Source organism: Chaetura pelagica, unplaced genomic scaffold (assembly GCF_000747805.2).
Source record: "Chaetura pelagica isolate M959 unplaced genomic scaffold, ChaPel_1.0 scaffold315, whole genome shotgun sequence".
Taxonomy (NCBI): Eukaryota; Metazoa; Chordata; class Aves; order Apodiformes; family Apodidae; genus Chaetura; species Chaetura pelagica.
This window is the reverse complement of record NW_009953187.1, coordinates 1,151,413-1,170,661: the sequence shown is the minus strand read 5'-3', so window position 1 is coordinate 1,170,661 and position 19,249 is coordinate 1,151,413. Positions and strand designations below refer to the sequence as shown.

Below are 19,249 nucleotides of genomic sequence, written 5' to 3'. Positions count from 1 at the left end.
CTGGCTAGTACACCTATTCAGTACAACTGCTTCAACAGTAGAGGTACTGTATTTGCTTTCATCAGAAATTATGACATTTAAATAAAAGTACTTCATGTAGACAGAACTTATGAAGCTGAATGAAAAGACTGGTTAGAGAAAGGAAATAATGATTAATGCTGCTGATGATAAAAACCACAACAATTTTCTAGTATTAGCACTGCTGATCTCAAGTATGTTACAGATGATAGTATTTTTTCCTCTACTTTTCCCACTCTTTTGAAAGCAAAAGTCTAAGACAGAAAAAATACTTTCATTACTAAACTGTAAGGACACAATAACTTTTTTTAAAATTATGTGACAAAGGAAAACTGACATGGAATCTGCAGTTTAATATGCATAGATATATTTTCCAAAGCAGTTTCTTAATTGTGTTGAGAGCTTCTAATTTTGCCACAGGTTGCTGCTACCTGTCAAGAAGACCACAGGATTGCAGCAAAACCTTGTGTTCACACTGAGTGTCAGAAAAATTTATCTTTTTGAACTGGTCAAACACATACTTCACATGACCAAACAGCTGTTTAATACAGAAGTACTAAGGGCTTATTTACACATCTGTTTTTCTCAAGAAATAAAACAAGGTATTTCGCCCACAAAATTAGGTGTAAGAAAACTACCAGAGACTTTTTGGGATCTCCAAGTCACCTTAGGTTTCCAGAATTGCTTGTAAGAGCGATAGAAGGCTCTTTGGGAGTTGAAAATGCATCTTTAAGAAAAGAAAAAAAGACTAGACTCTAGAGGCAGTGTACAGTTTATGAGAAAAACAGCTCAATTTGCAATCTCAAGGCCAGTGGGCAGTAATTTCTGCTTCTGAAACAAAACACAACACTTCTCAGCATTTGTTCCATTGTAAATGCTGTTTTCTTTGGAGCCCAGGAAGGCTGCTGGGTTACTATAGCAACAGATGCAGGGGAAAGCTTTTCACTTGTAATTGGCCACTCCTTTAAAATTATACATGCTATTTGTCCTGAACCTTTTTCATATGCGTGCAGTAGAGAGTAGAATTATGAAAGCCAGTATAGTACACAAGAGTACTTAAAATACACAAGTTAATTTGTGGATAATTTTATTAACAACAGGTTTGTTTGGTTTTTTTTCCCCACTAAGTATGGTAGAAATATTTACAAAATAATACTCAATACTTAAAAAATAATAAATATGAAAATTATCCAACTGATACATCCTAAATTGTCAAGAGGACAGCAATTATTCACCCCTTGCTGTTCCAGTGTATCTGTACAATGAAGGCTTACGTTCTGATAGGGTAGGAGAAACACAAGACAGAACAGAATTTAATTCACAGAAGTCTGCTGCCTTGCTGATGAAATCAACACTACATCAGAACAAGCTGAAATGAAACAATTTTTACTAATTATTGACAATAAAGTTCTCATGATGGGCAATGTATACATCTTGCAACAGGGCTGTATTAAAAGCGAACCCACAGACCCCTTTTCAAGCTGTAATTTACTCATAGAGAACTGAAACCTAAGCAGAACCTACTACAACTTCATTTAAACAGACTGAGAACCTACTAACACAGTTCTAAGCCAGCACTTTGACCAACCAAGTATTCAGTGCCAGCATTTCATTTGTCTACTACAGACAAATGTTAGGTGTAACACCAGATTTGCGTATCTCGTAGCAATCTTGTTCCAGTGCAATGTTTTCATTTTGGTTCACTTCCAGCAGAAAATAACTGTGCCACCGCATTAAGAGCAATAAGAGTGTAAGAACTGCTTCGTAATAACTCCATTCACACTAGGCTCACACACAGAATCACAGGAAACCAGAAGTCAGGTACAGAACCTATGGATGTATCACAGCTACAATCAGCAAGACTTTTCTCCTAACTTCTTGATTTCACACACCAACTTGTCAGGGCTACTTCTCCCATGTGCTGCAGCTGCCATATAAGCCTTATTAGTAGCTTTTTTCTTCATTCTTTTACACAGACTCACACAAAGGTAATGAGTTATAAGGTGACCTACTGAAGGTTAAGACTATCAAGAAGAGCTATGCAAAATGTGTAATTGAAATGTCCTGCTCTTCCTATAATAAACTAAAATAGACTGCATAGTTCTCTCCTAGGAAATTTAAACTCTTAATAAGATTATCTGCAATGAAAACAACCCCACCACAAATAATAAAATCCTCTGGCTCTCAGTTCAATTTAAATGAAACCTACATTCTTCCCTTACCCCTTCTCTGCCCCTTCCCAAATCCGTAAGTCTACAAGAGTTTCTGCCTTCTCCAGATTTTTTACTCCTTTTAATTACTGTTCACAGTTTTCAACATAGAACCTGGATATCATTATGTATTTAGGACTAAGGGCCTTCATGTGTTTTTTTCCATAATCTCTTTGCTTTCCCTTACTGAGTGTTTGTCAAACAAAACTCATTAAACAAAGTACTCCTTTATTCTCGGGTAGATGGAACTAACAGAGGGAACAAACAGCAGTAATGCACTTGCTGTAGAGAACAGAAAAAAAACAACATTCCAAGAAATTTAGTAATACATGCCAATGCAGTTTTATATGAGAAAGGATAGCTTCAATTCAAGAGAAACTGCATTTTTCCAGGACATCTACAGCAAAGAAAACATCTCAGACCTCACATCCAGCAGTAAGTGCTACATGAACAAGAATGAAACATAACTGTATTTTTATTATACTTGCAGTGCTCATACTTGAATTTATCAAGCTTTTAATTTGGTTCATCTCTTTAAATGTAATGTATGACTATTTGCAGTTGCCTGCATTTATGTTTACATGTTCATATATACAGAAATTTTAAAAAGGAAGCAATGAAAAAAGCTAACTCAAGATCCTAATTAGCTGTTCCAGAATATGCTTTTGAATCAGGTTTGAGCTATCCAGACATGTCTGTTCCTTCTATAAAGGGAAGTTAAGCCATCTTTCCCATGGGCCCCATACAGCAAATTATGTGTATTTGCCAAAGCAGCTCTTCACAACCTGAACAAACTGAAGGGATCTGGAAATAGGCAGGTCTTTGAAATAAGATTTTAAAAATCAGTAGCTGTTAATGTACTCACTATAAGCATTCTCAGAATGTGTATGCTAGGTAGTTAGCACCTCCTTGAACAATGACCAGAACTAAGTACAATATATAAATTAGAGGGTTAGTTGGATGTAAAACCACTAGAGACTGATAGAATATATATTGATCAAAACCTTATTTTCCTACATACAATGAATTGAAATAAAAGCACAATGCTACAGATATTTTGTTACATTTATTTCAGCTATATCCTCTACTACTATGGCTTTTCAAAACCAGTTATAATGCTGAAGAACAATTTTAGTATTTTTGTTCATAGTTAGAAAGAATGTCTTAGAAAGCATAATGCAGTCTGAGGACCATTCTTCACCACTCTGATAAAAGACAAAACCTGGCAATTATGCAGCCACACTCGAAAGGCAGGACACCATTTCTGATCCTCATCGAGAGGTTTCAAACCTTTTTCTTCATCTGCTATTCCAACAGTCCAGCTGATGTAACAGCACCAATACTGTCTTCCCAGGTGCACTGTTATAAAATACTGCCTAAAGTGTTCTCATCTGTCAAATGAAATTTGACTCTCTATACAAGAATAGCAGGGAGGTTTCTTAATGAATTTTTTAAACTGCCGATTTGTGGCAAATTTGGAAATTATTTCAGACAGGTAAGTGACTGAATAAACTAAATGCGCTTACACAACTGAGTCGTTCCATATCAGTGTTAAAAGCAGTATTTTATGTTATACACAAAAGCCAACCACACTTGTGTTTTGCTCAATACTGCTGCTCTAAGTCAAGGACTGAGAATCCCTGACTGAAAATAAAATACTGATTTAGAAAAGCCATGTGATTTAATTGTGGAAATAATGCAAAAAATAGATTTGAAATTATTCTCCTTAAAAAACATGTAATTTCATAAGTTACTAAACAAAAGAATAGACAATATTTAAATAACTGAATTAAAGGGCTACTATTAACCATATTTTAAACAAAAGATATTATCAGTATTCACAGTTATAAAATAGTCAACAGGAGTTGACTGCAGCTATCAACACACCTAAAGAAGGTACTTGAAGAGTTAAATATATTTTCTGCTGCAGTGTTTTTCCTCACTGACTTCTAATCTGAAAGTTTCTAGTGTTCAATTTACAACATATATTTGTCTCCTAAGCCTGCAAGCTGTACACTACTACCAGAAACAACTCCAGTAAAATAGGTTTTGCTTGAAGGCTTGCAATCACATATGAAAGGGCAGCAGCTTCTTCTTACATGCAATTCTGCAACACTGTCCATTTGCCATTATTAATGTTCAAGTACCCTGTGTACAGCTGCTCAGCTGCTCTCATCTGCTGCAGGGTCATGTTCAGATACTCATTCAGATAGCTCTAATTTTAAATGCAAGCTTTTTTGTTTGCTGATTTCTTTTTCTTTCCCTCTTGCACTTCTCCTCCCCCTGCTTCCTCCCTATTACAGAGGGCTAGAGCCTTGGCTACGAAGCTACCAACCAGTGACACTCATTTACGAGAGAAATCGGCAGACAAAGGTGACAGGAGATAATCATCATGGCATCAGCAAGTCTGCAGTTCTTTGCTTTTATTCTGGCTTTGTTTGGTGTTTTTGGAGATATCACAGCCACCCTGCTACCAAACTGGAAGGTAAATGCAGATGTTGGTCCAAATATCATAACAGCTATAACACAGATGCAAGGACTTTGGATGGACTGCACATGGTACAGCACTGGGATGTTTAGCTGTACCCTGAAATACTCCGTTCTGTCACTCCCCATCTACATCCAGGCTGCACGGACCACCATGGTACTGTCTTGTATCCTATCAGCCTTTGGGATCTGCATCACTACAGTTGGAATGAAATGCACAAAGTTGGGAGGGGACTCTGACAGTAAAAGTCATGCTTGTTTTGCTGGAGGAGTCTGCTTCATTCTTGCAGGAATCTTTGGATTAGTACCAACATCCTGGTACACAAGAGAAATTATTTCAAGTTTTCTGGACGAGAACATTCCAGAGAGCAGTAAACATGAACCAGGAGGAGCAGTTTATGCAGGATTCATTTCAGCTGGGTTTCTGCTTATTGCTGGTGTGATCTTCTGCACCTCCTGTTTCAAAAAGCAGCCAGGAGCATGGATTTGCCCTCCAAAGCAGCACCATTTCCCACCCACGGAGCAAGAGAGCTACGCAGGTTACAACCTGAAGGACTACGTGTAAATACAGTTATTTCTATCCATTGAGGTGGTTTTGTTTGGTTTTGTGCTAAGTGTAATTTGATTATTTCTAAGAATGTATAACATAGCACTTAACTTTTCTTACATCTGTGTTGCAATTATATTTAAGCAAAGTATTCAAATTTATAGCGGCATCCATCAGAAGAAATAAGTAGGAAACTATGCTTATGTCTGGTACAAGAGTACTTTTTTGTTGATTTTCAAATAATTGTTTTTGACTTTCCAAGGAACATTTATTGAAGAAAAAGGAACTACTTACAACATAACTCGCAGTACAATTAAGGTAGTGATGGCTTGTTACAGCAAAGAAAACTATTTTCTACTTAGCAAATCAGGCTATCAAAAACATAACATTTCATAGCAGATTTATAATTTTTATCTTTAATTATGATATAAGATTAAAAACCCCACCATGTCTGTCCAAGCTGCCCAATTCAATAGTTATTAAGAGATGCATTTGCCTTTCATTTCATTTCCCATTTGCCTTGGTAACTAGATTACTTTAAGCCCTCCCCTCCACCCCCCCAAAACCAACCGACCAAAAACAATCCCACAATGAAAGCCCACAGCCCCAGACCTTAGCTGTACTGTATATTTTGCATATCAGGCTGAAGAATCAGCAGTACCATTCAGATCTTGCCAAAAATGGCTCTCAGATCCCCCAACTGCCACCTGCTGTGGGTTTCATTTGTTATTGTTAAAAGAAATGTCTACTAGGCATTCACCAATTGCTACTAATCTATCTCTACACACTGTACAACAACAGAAATGTAACCATGACTATGAAATCACCAGCAAACTATAACACATGGGATAGAAAATAAATATCTATGTTCCAGAAAAATCCAGAACTGTTCTGGATTATACTCATTTTTAACAGGTCAAATAATTAGCTACTGTTTACCATCTTCTCCACTCCTGCCCTTTTAAAATAACTTTTAATTATTCCAGCAGGGTTTGCTATGGGACCTTTCCAATGTATTCTATTACTGTAAAATGTAATATACAATGATGATAAAAAGACAGCTTCTTAATTTAAATTAATTTTCTTAATCCTTTTTGGATTTATAATCTTAGATTCTTTAACCTTTTCTTTCAACACACAGATTTTGTTTTGTATCGGTCATTGACAGAGTATGCTCTTCCTAAATGCTTCCCTAAACACAAATCAAACTGATGTTAATTTGCTAGCACAGGTACAGGAATGAAAAGGCAGTATGATACAGGTCTTTAAATTTAAGAATATGATAATGCTGGATGAGTCTTACAACAAAAACAACTGCTATTTATTTTACACATTTATATAATTTTCCACATTATTAGGCCAAAATTCACTAGAACTGTGTGGGAGACATCTTAACATTGCATGTATAGCTTGTTGGGAAAAGTAGGATCTTCTGTAACAGCATTTGAGGGACTAAAATGTTTTATGCATCTATTACATAAATAGTCTTTGTTCTCATATACGTAAAATGGAACTGCATATTGTTTGTATTACTACTGCTATGTATTTTCAGTTTCCTACATATTCATCAAGGAACTTGTTTTGTAATGCTAGTATCAGCAGCTATTCAGTACTGCAGAGACTCAACTATAACCAAAAAGTAACATTTCCTTTGCTCAAGACAGAATGCTGTGCAGCACCATTCCAGTCCATAAACCAAAGGTCTTTTATGTCTCAAAATTCATAGGTATTGTTGAAATAACATTCATTCATTGAGCAAATGAGGCAAACAACTCATTCCCAAAAATATGCACCTCCACCTTTAGTAAGGGGTTTGACACGACACTAAGCTGTGATCATTGCTAGGTACCTGAATTTAAACATTTGTAAAAAAAGAACCAAAGGCATTTTTACAGGAGGGCATATGAAAAAAGCAGTAATTGCATTCATCAGTTACATAAGCAGCAAAATTTTCTTCCTAGAACTTTGTACAGAAGCACATTCTTTGTGCACTTCTTTGTATACCTATGAAATAAAAATCAAGTACTGAGCCACTTCATCCACAATATGCTGCAAGAACTTTCCAAGGAAACAAAGATTCTATCCGAAACAGTAATACCTAAAGCCACAAGCGACTCTAGAGTTAAAAAGTCAGGGGCAAAACAGATCAACCTACAACAAGAGTTTGAAGAAAACAAAATACAATGAAACCAGGTGCCATGTCTGTCTGAAAAATGTGTATTATGTGCTTCTGCAACATAAGCAATACTTTAACTCAAAGAAATACATTCAATAAAAATAGGCTTACCTTTAGTGGTACTGCCTTTTGTATTCAACAGAGAACTGTCTGTAGGATCTGCTTATACTAAGATGTTTGTCACAACTCTATGAGTTACCTCTCAGCCAACTATGGCCTTTTCAGTACAGGAAAACGGGAATAACAGTTATAGCTTTCCAATTCTGAGACACAGTCTGCACATGACTTTTGTTTACACTAGCTCTACCATGTCCTCAAATTATTTCCACCATTGATAAACCATCACCACAGAACTGAAATTTGGCCTTTCTGAACAATATTTCACATATTTGTAAGTGAGGTGACATCCTGAAATTATTTTTTAATTCAGCTAGGATGCAGGAAATAAAACGCCACAACCCAAAACCACAAAGCAACTTATTAAGATGGCTTCAGCATTTTCATTTTTCTTCACAACAGACTGCTGCCATGACTAATACTTTAACATGTTTGAACAGTTCCTTGCTTAAAAAATACTAATAGTTTTAAACCATCATCAGAATATGCCCAGATAGAGGCCTGAAAATTGACTGTGATAAAAGAGAGAGAATGACCTTCCTAATGTTCTCAAGCGATAAGACTGAAGAGTGAAAAGACCAAGAAAAAGACTGTGATAATGGCGAAGGGAGATGAAGTGTTGACCCAACCAGTTTAAGAGGCACTTCATTTCTGAAACAGAACAGATTTCCATACACATTCAGGAAAAAAAAGACCCCACTTAATGCCAGGCACACATTATTACCACAGGAAAAAAAAAGTAAAAAAAAATATATTGTCTAAAATGCACTTTTAATGTATTAATTCTTGATTTCTGTAATCATCATGGCTGTTAATAAGAGAGTGGCAGTAGATAAGAAGACAGCAAAGAGACTGTTCTTTACTCACTCAAGAGCAGATACGAGGGAGACAAGATCGTTACATTTTTTAACAGGCAGTAGGATGTAGGTGATAAAGTGCTATAGCAAAGAGGAGGGAGTTAAACATGCTAAAGCTGAGTAGGGTGAAATGCAAAGATTAGACATGGTAAAATTAGAGATCTTTGAGAAAGATGAAAAGTTTTACTTATCAGGGTCTTTCTAAAGACTCATCAAATTTTCTATGCACAATTCCCAAGCCATTTGCAAATGTAGAACAGCAGGCTTTCCAGAGATGGTACAATCCTAGCAGACTACCCTGTCATTAAGTCCCAATCTCCTTTTCCAGAAACACCCAAAGAAGTACACTGATTTTGCAGATAGGCTTGAAGGTCAAAGGCAAATTTTGAGGAACCAAAATGAAAAGCATCCTGCTGCAGCAAGTATGCTTTGATTACAGGAATATCACATCACCCTGAGTTGTAATACGGAGACATTGAGCTCCTAAATTCCTTACTGAAAATCAGATGTTTCTTGACTGATAAATTAACAAAAAAACCACCAAAGAAACACATCAGAACTTACCTCTGGCTTTGGAACAAAGGCTTGACCTGGAATTACGAAACAGTTTTCAACAGTGCAGAGATACTGAGACATGATGGACAGCCTGCTACGCTGCTTCGCTCCTGGATTAGCTATAAGCCTCTATTGAAGAATTAAAACATATAAATCAGTGAAACTGAATTGACCAAGTGGTCAGGTACATTAAAGCTTTATTTTCAGTATAATCAAAGGCAAATATAAATAAAAAACCCCACAATTAATTGTTAAGCACTCATATCAAAGCTTATCTCCAGTTCATCTAGATTTTTTTTCTCCAATACAGCAGCACTTCACTAAGGCATCATACTAATTTACCACCTCAGTCCTGCACTCAAATGCACATGAAAAAGAGCTCCTTGAACTTCTGCAGACCTTAATGAATGTCAAAATCATGGCATATGGGCAAAAGAGAAACCTAAAACTATTCTGATTGCAGGTTTCAAAACAAATATAACACCTTCTGACAGTATGCTCACATCCTTTCCTTCCACTGTTTCTGAGTCAAGTACTACTACTTTTTCTCCTTGAAGAGGAAACAAAGCTCCATAAACTCAAAATCAGATAGAACCCAAAATTTCTTCATTATTAACTACTCTACACTTAGAATATATGCAAGGAAGCTGTATCTACTTTACATAAATTTAGAATATCTGTGGGAAACGGTAACAGTAAGAGCATTTAACTATTAAAGCTTTATTTAGTAATTCTCTGATTTTCCCAAGAAATTTCTTACAAAGATTATAAAAAAGTAGCCTAGACAGATGTTTTCTACAGTTTCATGGCCTTGCAAGAAACATGCTCTGTGTATTTCACTAGCACAAACAAGATTTAAATGTAAAAAAGCACCCAGTAAAACAAGTCTCCAATTGTAAAAGACATGACAGTGGCTGTGCAGAAACAGAATTTTAAAGCTCCTTGCTCTTATTTGCCCTAAACCTTAAAAGAAGAGAAAATGAAAACAAATTTGTTATCTGTACATCACATAGCTTCAACTGAAAGGCCTATTCAGGAAATGCTACCACGCTTATTAAGACTATTAAAAAAAATAAAAATCAAACCTATTGCTGAAGTTTTAAATTGTATTTAAACAACCCTGCTGAAATGCAGTTGAAGTATCAGCATAAACCAAATAAAACATTTTCAACAACTTTTCAGAATGAAAGCTCTATGATCCTTTTTGCCTACATCAGCATTTAAAACTACCTTAATTATTGTTTCAGAGAAAACCTACTAAAAAAAATAATCTATTTGTGACCATGATTATTCTCTGAAAAAAACCCAAACAAAACTAAAACAGGCTGTGAAGTGTAACAATGCAATCAGATATGCACTTCCTTAACCTCTCCAGTGGAAATGAAACAGAACTAATAACAATCTTGTAATCTTTCTAGTGCCAATTCAAACAAGCCACTCTTTGCTTCCCACAAAAACAATCTAAAGAGCAGCAGCAACTTATTTATTATCTGTATTACACTGTTCTCTATTTCCTAGTACTGAATAGGCCTGTATGTGCCAAATTACAATGGTTAACATAAGCAATTGCAGCAAGCCAGAAAAAATAACAGATTTTTATTATTATCCTTTCTCCTAACCATAATACAATATAGCTTCTCTCAAAGAATTTTTAATTATGTAAAATCAATTACGGAAATGCAAAGGAGAAACTATAAAAAATGTTGTCCTCAGTGGAAGACCTGTGTTTAGTAAGACCTAGAAAGAAACAGAAGATCCCAGAATGTAAAATCAACAGTTAACACTGACTCGTTCATGACGTTAAACAACATACTCAATTTCCTAGTGTTTCTAAGCATTCTAAGAGTGCATGGTATTTTACATCTCATTGGGCTGTGCTGGGTGCAGCAGCACTGTAATCTGCATGTCACCAATGGTGTATGCAGCTGGTTACAGCTATATAAAGGACAGAGCATATTTACGCTCTCACACAATGTTAGGCCAAATTTTTCACTGCTGTCATAAAACTCTGCATCTTACACACATCATTTTGCATTTTACATCACAGTCCCTTACCCATATTTTGCAACAAGGTCTAATCTCAAATGACATGAGGAAAAGGGATTTGGAATTTTTAATGCCTGAAACCACATGAGCTCAGAACTGAATTAAGAAATCTAATTTATGTAATACTAAATGTTTTTCCCTGGTGTCCTTTACAGCCACCTACTGGAAATGCTGCAGTACTTGTCTTGAATCATGATTGCAGGGCTAGAGTAATGAAAGCTCAATACGGTTTTCTATGACCCCCAAAAATGACAGCAGACAAGTCACATGCATAAATCATGATGATTAAATTACTTACTAAAAAAAACCACAGCAAATTTTCCCTATTAGAAAGCTTACTTTGGAAGATTAAAATGAAAACAACACACACACCTAGATTGTACAGATAAAACCAGGTATTTATGAACACTGAAGTTAATTAGATGGAAATTCAGTTTTCAGACTGAAGTGCAATTCCTTTTTTTTTTTTTTTTTTTTTTAAGCAAGTGAGATACAGATAAGAAGCCATATGGTTCTCATAAATACAAAGCAAAAAGTCTTCCAGCCACTGTATTGTGATGTTTCATGCAATGGCAATAGAAGCAAACAGTTAAGTCTGAAAAAATTGTGGAGTAAGTCACCCTAGTATCATCTGATCTACAATCAACACTGCTACATAGCAGATCAGTTTGGACTTCTTTGAGAATCTTACCATAGAGACAAAGTAGAATCTCAGTTTGCTTTTGGACCTGCTGCGACAGAACTTGATGCCTTTTTTACAAACATGAGACTGGCAGCAATATATTAAGTTATATATATCAATATCTATCAAGTTGAATTCAAAAAAGCCAGAGCCAGTTTCCACAGTCTTAACAAACACTTCGTTTTCCATGTTTAATGACAACTGAAAATAATGTTAACTTTCCATTTTTCCTTATTTCACAAAGGTGTCTGTTTAATAACTAATATTTTTTACTAAGAGGGCAAAGTAAATAACTATTAGTGTATTTCTTCATATGACCGAAAGGTAAGGAAGGACAGACTGATGAAATGGTGTATGAACGAACGTGAGAGAAGACAGATACTGAAAAACAGAAGAGTGCTGTGGAATCTGTACATGTTGAAGACATACGACTTCATAAAAGAACAGATTAAGTACCTTGAGAAAATACATCCCTTCATAAGAAATAAATAAATACAAATTTTGCTGTGAAACTATCAGAGCAGGTTATTAACTCAACATTAAAATTCATAATTTACAGCCACACAAAATAAAAATTGCACCAACTCTTTCCTCTCTTCTTAAAGCTAACTAAGATTGTTTTTGTAGTTTTAAGCAAAAGGTTTAAGTAAAAAAAGTTATCAACTTAGCATCTGAAAAATTTTGGGACAGCACTAACATCTTACCTCTGCAACCTCCTTCTGAAAAGTCAATGTCATCTGTGTTCTGCCATAAATAAAAGGTCCGTCCTTTTTGGAAACATTATCGAGCCATTTGATGATTAGTGGAGTTGAAACACTGAAGGGCAGATTCCCAATTATATGTATATCTGGTGGCTCTGTTAATATTTGATGGAAGAAAAACAAGTGTCAGAAAGTTGTGGATAAGTTTTTGCCATGAAAGAAAATGTAAGAAAGACAGACAGAAGCATAATCAACCTAGACTCAAAATACAAAAACAATTCTTATAATGCCACGCCAAAATTATGCCTTTCCATTCATACTTGTCTCACACTGACAAAACCTTGTTACTATTCTCAGTAATCAGCTGGAAAAAAAGTGGTTAAGTATAGTTCTCATTTACATTTGAATAAATCAGTATTTCTAGCAGATTTTTCAGCTGATCAGTAGATTCCAGCTGAACTCAAAATAGCAAAACTGTAACAACAGTAAAACTGCATCAGTGCTTCCATCATTTGAAACTGTAACTATTAGGTATGGAATAAATAGCCAGACTCATCCTTCTGTCAAACACCTTACCCAGAGGCATTTTACTGAGTCTTCATAAGGCCCCAAACTATCATCTAGCTCAAACTGGACAGAGCTCTCCTGCATAGAATTCTTTGAAATCGAAAGGTCTTAGAGCAATTACAAGACATAGCCATAAGAAGTGGTATGTATTGTTCAATTATGTATCTTATCAATATGTATGTACTGTACAATACAAAGCAGGCATTTCACTTGTGGGCATCCTTATGTCTAAGCAGGAGTGCAAAAGAAGTGGACAAAAAAAAAAAGCAAGTGTGTTGTTTCTTAGATACTACATATTGACTAACATGAATAAGAGATGATAATATCAAATTCAAACTGGTTGTCTGCCACACATATTATGCATTTCTTAGGCTCTGCTATTTCTAGTATATTTGGAATAGGACACATAACAGAGATGTCTAACTATCCTTCTGAAACCCACCAGCCTTTTAGATTTTCGTAAGAATTGCACTACACCTTCAGATATATATTTGCTCTTAGCTTTCTTTCATGAATCACTTACACTTTGCAATGACGCAAAAAGGTATGGAATTTTTTAAGGTGAACATAATGCTGCATTGTTTTTTATGTCCTAAGTCAGAAAGCAGTTTACTGCTCTTCAGGCACTGCAGTCAGTGATTCCACCTTAAATTAAGGAATTTAGAAAAGGGACCTGGGAGGTCATCTCTGATTTATCTAATAATATGATGTGACTTAAAAGGAAGGTGAAATCAAGAATCTCAGGTTTGAAAAAGAAAAAAACAAAACCCCACATCTCTGATTCTACTTTTGCCAAAGATACGCAACTGCAACCAAAGCAATAAGAAAAAAAAAAAAGTTTGTAGGACAAATTTCCTAAAAGTCTCAAAGCAAGTTACATAAATTTCTTCAGTGGGACAATAGGGGTGGCTTATAGCTTCTTCAGAAAGAGGAAGAAGCTATGAATAAAGTATACCATTTGTTTGCTTTTATACTTTCCAAAAGTCTTTATTCTACAGTCAAGGCACTCTAAGGTTAATAACTGCAAAGCTGCTCCATGTTCACTATGGTGAACACTACATCGATTGTGACAAGGTGACTGACTTTTGTCATAGAAGAGGACGATTCTCTGTTTCCTTATAGGAAGGAAGGAAGCCAGGTCTTCTCTCTCTTCTTACCTTCAAAAGGTACCAGAAGAGTAACACCTGCACTGAGTGAACTCCAACTGTATGACCACACAAGACTAACTCAGAAGCCTTAATAAATTAAATAATCCAAACCAAAATACTAACCATCCTCCCAGTTCCTTTTCAAGTGCTTTGGAAAAGCCTTCTCCATCTTGTATGTCAGGATATCTCCATGAACAATACGCACTTTTCCTGGAGCTGCTTCGGATAACATCTGTAAGTAAGCAAACAGAATTCACAGTATTAACCAAATTGACTCCCAGTTTCAGCCATAGCTGGAATGGGACTATTGCTATGTATTTATCTTCAGTATACAAAGAAGCACAACAGCAGTTAAAACTGAGCATACTATTAGTAAGTCTTTACTTCCAAAAAGCAAACACTAACAAAAAAAAAGATTATTGTGCAGTTCTGTAAAAGCTACCATTCACAGCTGTAGAATTCTTAATAGGGAATTAAAATATGAGAAGATTGCTAAAAGCCTCTTTAAAAATGATAATTAACAAACCCTGGGGCCACTAATAGGACCCTATCTGACTTAAGCAATAATTCAAGCAGCAGGTTTTGTAAAGGTCTTAGATCCATTACTGATGGAAGTGAGGCTCATGTTGTTCATCTGTCTCCCCCACAGCTACAGGGTTTATTATCCAATTTTAACCATATATGACAAAGGGCTACAGAAACACTCAGTTTTGATTTTAGATAAAAAAAGGAGGGAAAGATCTTCTTAATACTCCCTGTAGTAGTTTGAGCTCACACCATTAGAAACCAAGGAGTTCCCAAAAATGGGAGAATGAGTACCAGCAGCAGCAGATAAAAATCTTGAAAATTTGTATCTTTCTGTTATCAACTTCTCTATTCCGCTTCTGCAGTTCATCTAAGTATTTAGTAAAGGCTGAAATGCAAACTCAGAACCAGCTGTAGTTTGATGACATTTCCTGGTGTCAGCTTACACAGTCACAATTAGTTAAGTTTTTTACTGTTGTAGTAAAAGATTGGATCAGATGATCCTTGAGGTCCCTTCCAACCTGGCATTCTGTGATTCTGATTCTGTGATAACCTTTCTCAGCATGACACTATGCTCAATTCACTAGCAAAGATGAAATTTGGGGGATATTTATTGTTCCTAAGCCAGAATAATGAAAAATCCTTCAAAGAACAATTTTGCTTTTGCACAGAAACCCAAATCCATAAACAGCTAAGTTGCAGCGGCTTTTCTGCTGAAATAAACTGCTCACCATTGTTAGTTCCATCTTCAGTCTGAATCACATTTATATGATCAGGGACGCAACTTTTACAGCTCTCTGAGCTGAAGGAAAGTGCTGCTTTCTCATCCTGACCACAAAATATTTGCATGATTTTTTTTTAGTAGAAGTGGGGTGATTTTACCATCAAAATAGCTAAATTTTCTGTAGAGTACTAATAAAAAAAACCAACACAACCTTAACTAAAGACTAAGTGTTCCTACATGTTTTAATTATTTCCAAAGAGAAAAAATAAATCTAACTTCAACTCAAAACCACTTAACGGATTTTTCAGCATTACACAAGCAGTTATATGGCATACAAATTCACTCATCTGCCACAATTTGTCAGATCTTTCTTTTAAGCTGTTTTAATTGCTGTAACAGGAATGAAAGATAATGTAAGATCAATAAAGTTAGAAAACAGCATAAGAGGAAACAGCTGCCTACACAAAAATGGATTCTTAACGTATGTTACAACGTTTTTTAATAAGAGTTTTCAAGTTAAGAGGAGTTTGGGGGTTTTTGAGTATCACAACGTAATTGAGAACAACATTTAATTTCTGAGCAGAACATCACAGTTGTGTATTTCCCATTTGAACTAAAACCAGAAACCCACAGAAACTTTCTCCATTTTAAGGCCAGTATGTGCAGCTAACATAGTTCCAGAAGCTCTTGTGCACCAAGCACACAAGCCATACAGATCCTCTCATCCTACACACACAACCAAAATGGCATGACGAAAACATAAAGGGCATAGTTTAGTAAATGAAATGGTGCTCATGGAACTATTTTACATTAAATTCATTCTCTGCCTGAGAGTGCCATTCTCTCCTCTTAAATCTTTGCAGCCTAACAACTATTAGGGCATATGGCATAGAAAGGCTGTGATTCTTTAAGAGTGAGATAGAACAGACAGACTCTCTGCTTGTGTAAACTGTTACTCTGTACACATATGTTCTCCACTACATTTCTCTTTTGCAGTAAAGATGATCCCAACTTCAGTCCTGTGACAAAGACCACAGCCTGAAAAACAGTTAATGAAAAATGATGTACACCTTACATCAGTAGTCCCCAGTTGTTATTTTAACCTGGTATTTTCTGTCATTCAAATCTCAAACCTTTTATAAGCATTTGATTTTATTAGAGCTTTTAATCAGAAACTGGAAGAAAATAGGTATTACAATCCACATTATCACAAAGAAATATTCATTCTGTTATGGATCATCTTGCATGGAGGTAAAAAAACAACTCCAAATTTAAAACCGATGGATGCAACATATTTCTTGTTCTTTCGCATCCACTGTTAGACTTACAGTATCTTTCTATTCAATAACCTCATTCAAACATATTTATTCCTACTGTGAAGAGGTTGCTAATTAAAAATAACTACTAGCATTAATTCACTTGACTAGCAAAGATAATTACATATCAAAAGCTCATTATAGACCTGAAAAATATACCTTTATTCAGAGAAACCTGTTGTAGTGGCTGCATTTTGGAAGAAAAATTGTTTAAGTACTTATAAAGTTATGTTAACTGCAGTAAGTATAGTTTAATCTCAAATTCTCTCAAATCCAAAAACAGTTTTTAAAATCTAAAACAAAAATGCAGGTTTGCCACCACTCAAGAAAAGTGAAAACATATGTTTTTCATACTCTGTAAGATGGCATACTGAAAATTAGCAGTGACTAACCCTACAAAGACAATTACACGCATATTCAGACTTAAGGATGTGTGCAGTTTCATTTCTATCTTACATTACTTTTGCCCTACAAAGAGATGGTACCAGTTCTCAACTACCTATTTATTTTCACAGCTGATTTACTACAGGATAGTGCAATACATAAATCCCTTTGAATTCCTATAATTTGAGGTTGCAAAGGCACAAGAAAACAGCCAATCTAAGATTTTGGACGCTCTTTTTCTTGCTAGATTCATGCAGCCAAATTGCATAAACATGGAAACTTAGTAGCAATACAAGTAGCTGGTATTTAAAAAATGCCAGTGACTGGTGAACTTCTACCAACTGCAAAAGAAATAAACAAATGTTTAAGAGTGCTTTTTTGGGGAATGTAAAATAAATGCTTGCTTTATTCTGCTATATCTGGATGTTAATCTATGTTACATTATATAAAATTGAGATATATGTTCACAATTTTGTAAGCTTTGAAGCATAATTATTAGGATTAAAATTAAAAATAAGAACAAAGAACATGACATTCAGCCTTCTAACTGCTCTTTTACCTGCATGGATAGACTTTTCAAGCACCTGAAACATCTCAACCTGAAAAAACATAGGCAGGTCTTAACCTTAATCCAGTTGCAGGCTCAGGCCCTGAAGAGACAGTGATTACTTAAAAGAAAAGGCATATGAAAAAGCAGGAGCAATTAATAGTTACACTGTGTATTTTCACCTTCAAGCAAATTATAGGTCTAATTTAAGTCCAAGAAGGAAACCTATTTTCAATGCTGAGATCTCCACAAAACACTTGGAATCTTTCAACTTTCTTATAAAGTTTTTACTCAGTGTTGTTAATGTATTATGCAACCTATTCCCCAGATGGTACCTGCAACCCTGGAACAAATCGAGCATCTTTTTCAATTAAAAGGAGCTGTTCAACACCAGCACTGAGAATGGATCTGGTAATTCCTCCTGGCCCAGGGCCCACTTCGCAAACATGAGCATTTTTCAGGTTGCCAGCTTGTTTCACTATCTTGTCTGCAAGACACAAAGAACATAGTAAGCCTTTATTCTCCAGAAGATCCAGCTCTCTAAGATAAACTCATCGTTTATTGGTAAAGCACAAGTGTGCTTATCACAGAACAGACAGAGTGACACATCCCAGTTAAATGGCCACATGCCTGCTCAACTGCACAGACTCAGGATATGTTTCATACAAGGTACGCTCGACTGGTTAAAAAAAGATTATTTTCAGCTTAATGTCTTTAACATACATTGTTGCTCATTGCAGAACCAAAAAAAAATAGAATATTAGCTGTCATCTGTAAACTGGCAGTACTATTCTCCTGCAAGTAAGCATCTGTATTCCATGTCCTAAAGTCTCACTACTTATCCTTATAAAGGTATTTCATTACAATAAATGATTCAAGGAAAATTTAAGAAGGAAAAAAGATACGGTACCTTCTATGATACATAATCTTAAAAAAAACACTCATTTTAAATCAAACTTATAAACTACAATAGTACTTTGCAGAAGTACTACTAAGGCTTGGATTTTTGCTTCTAAATCAACAAGACGTATTTTATAAAAAAACAGTTTCTACCTGTTTCTCTAGAATTTATAAAGAAACATATTTTCTAGGAATTACCAAGTAGAATTAATTTCTCTAAGCTAATGCTACTTTCAAAACAAGTCTTTAAAGGTTTACCATTGAGCTACCATTAGTAGACAAATATCAGCATGCAAACAATCTCCTTAGCTAGAATCTGAATTCTGAAGAAAACCAGGATAACATATTTTATAGCCGCTAAAAATATTAGAATAAAAAAATGTAACCTGTCAATCGCAAATCCAGTAGAAAGTTCTGGGAAAGCTGCTTCTGTGCTTTAAGGCGAAAAAGTTTTATAATCTCTCCTACAGTTGGCAGGGGAGGCAGACGGAAAGCTGCCACCTTTCCTGGAACAGCCATAAGTCAAAACTTGCTCCTTCCTCCTAGAGAGACAGTGAGAGGATGATTCTAGTATGTGCGATAAATTCTAATGTATTTAATATTAAAAATGCTATTACATTTCCAAACCAAGGCACGTTTTACAAATCATTACACAAGTGCTAAATTTTGAGCCACTGTTCACTTGTCTGGTCTATGCAGTGTTTTATGCTCAGCATGTATTTGTGGCATATGGGAAAGTATC

General features: G+C 35.5%; 2 protein-coding genes across 3 annotated transcripts in view; one reads left to right on the top strand and one right to left on the bottom strand.

Annotated features, from left to right (window-relative positions):
* TFB1M (transcription factor B1, mitochondrial) overlaps positions 1–19,026 on the bottom strand; it is a 28,585-nt gene extending 9,559 nt beyond the window's left edge. For both annotated transcript variants that reach the window (XM_009997348.1, XM_009997347.1), the window contains exons 1-5: positions 18,894–19,026; positions 17,943–18,094; positions 14,235–14,343; positions 12,400–12,551; positions 8,977–9,096 (exon numbers count right to left, since the gene is read on the bottom strand). In XM_009997348.1, the coding sequence (XP_009995650.1) occupies positions 8,977–9,096; positions 12,400–12,551; positions 14,235–14,343; positions 17,943–18,094; positions 18,894–19,026 (666 nt within the window). The remainder of the gene's footprint in view (positions 1–8,976; positions 9,097–12,399; positions 12,552–14,234; positions 14,344–17,942; positions 18,095–18,893) is intronic.
* On the top strand, positions 4,621–5,280 carry CLDN20 (claudin 20). Its single transcript, XM_009997345.1, has one exon. The coding sequence runs from the start codon at positions 4,621–4,623 to the stop codon at positions 5,278–5,280; it is 660 nt and encodes a 219-aa protein (XP_009995647.1).
* Positions 19,027–19,249: the final 223 nt, after the last annotated feature.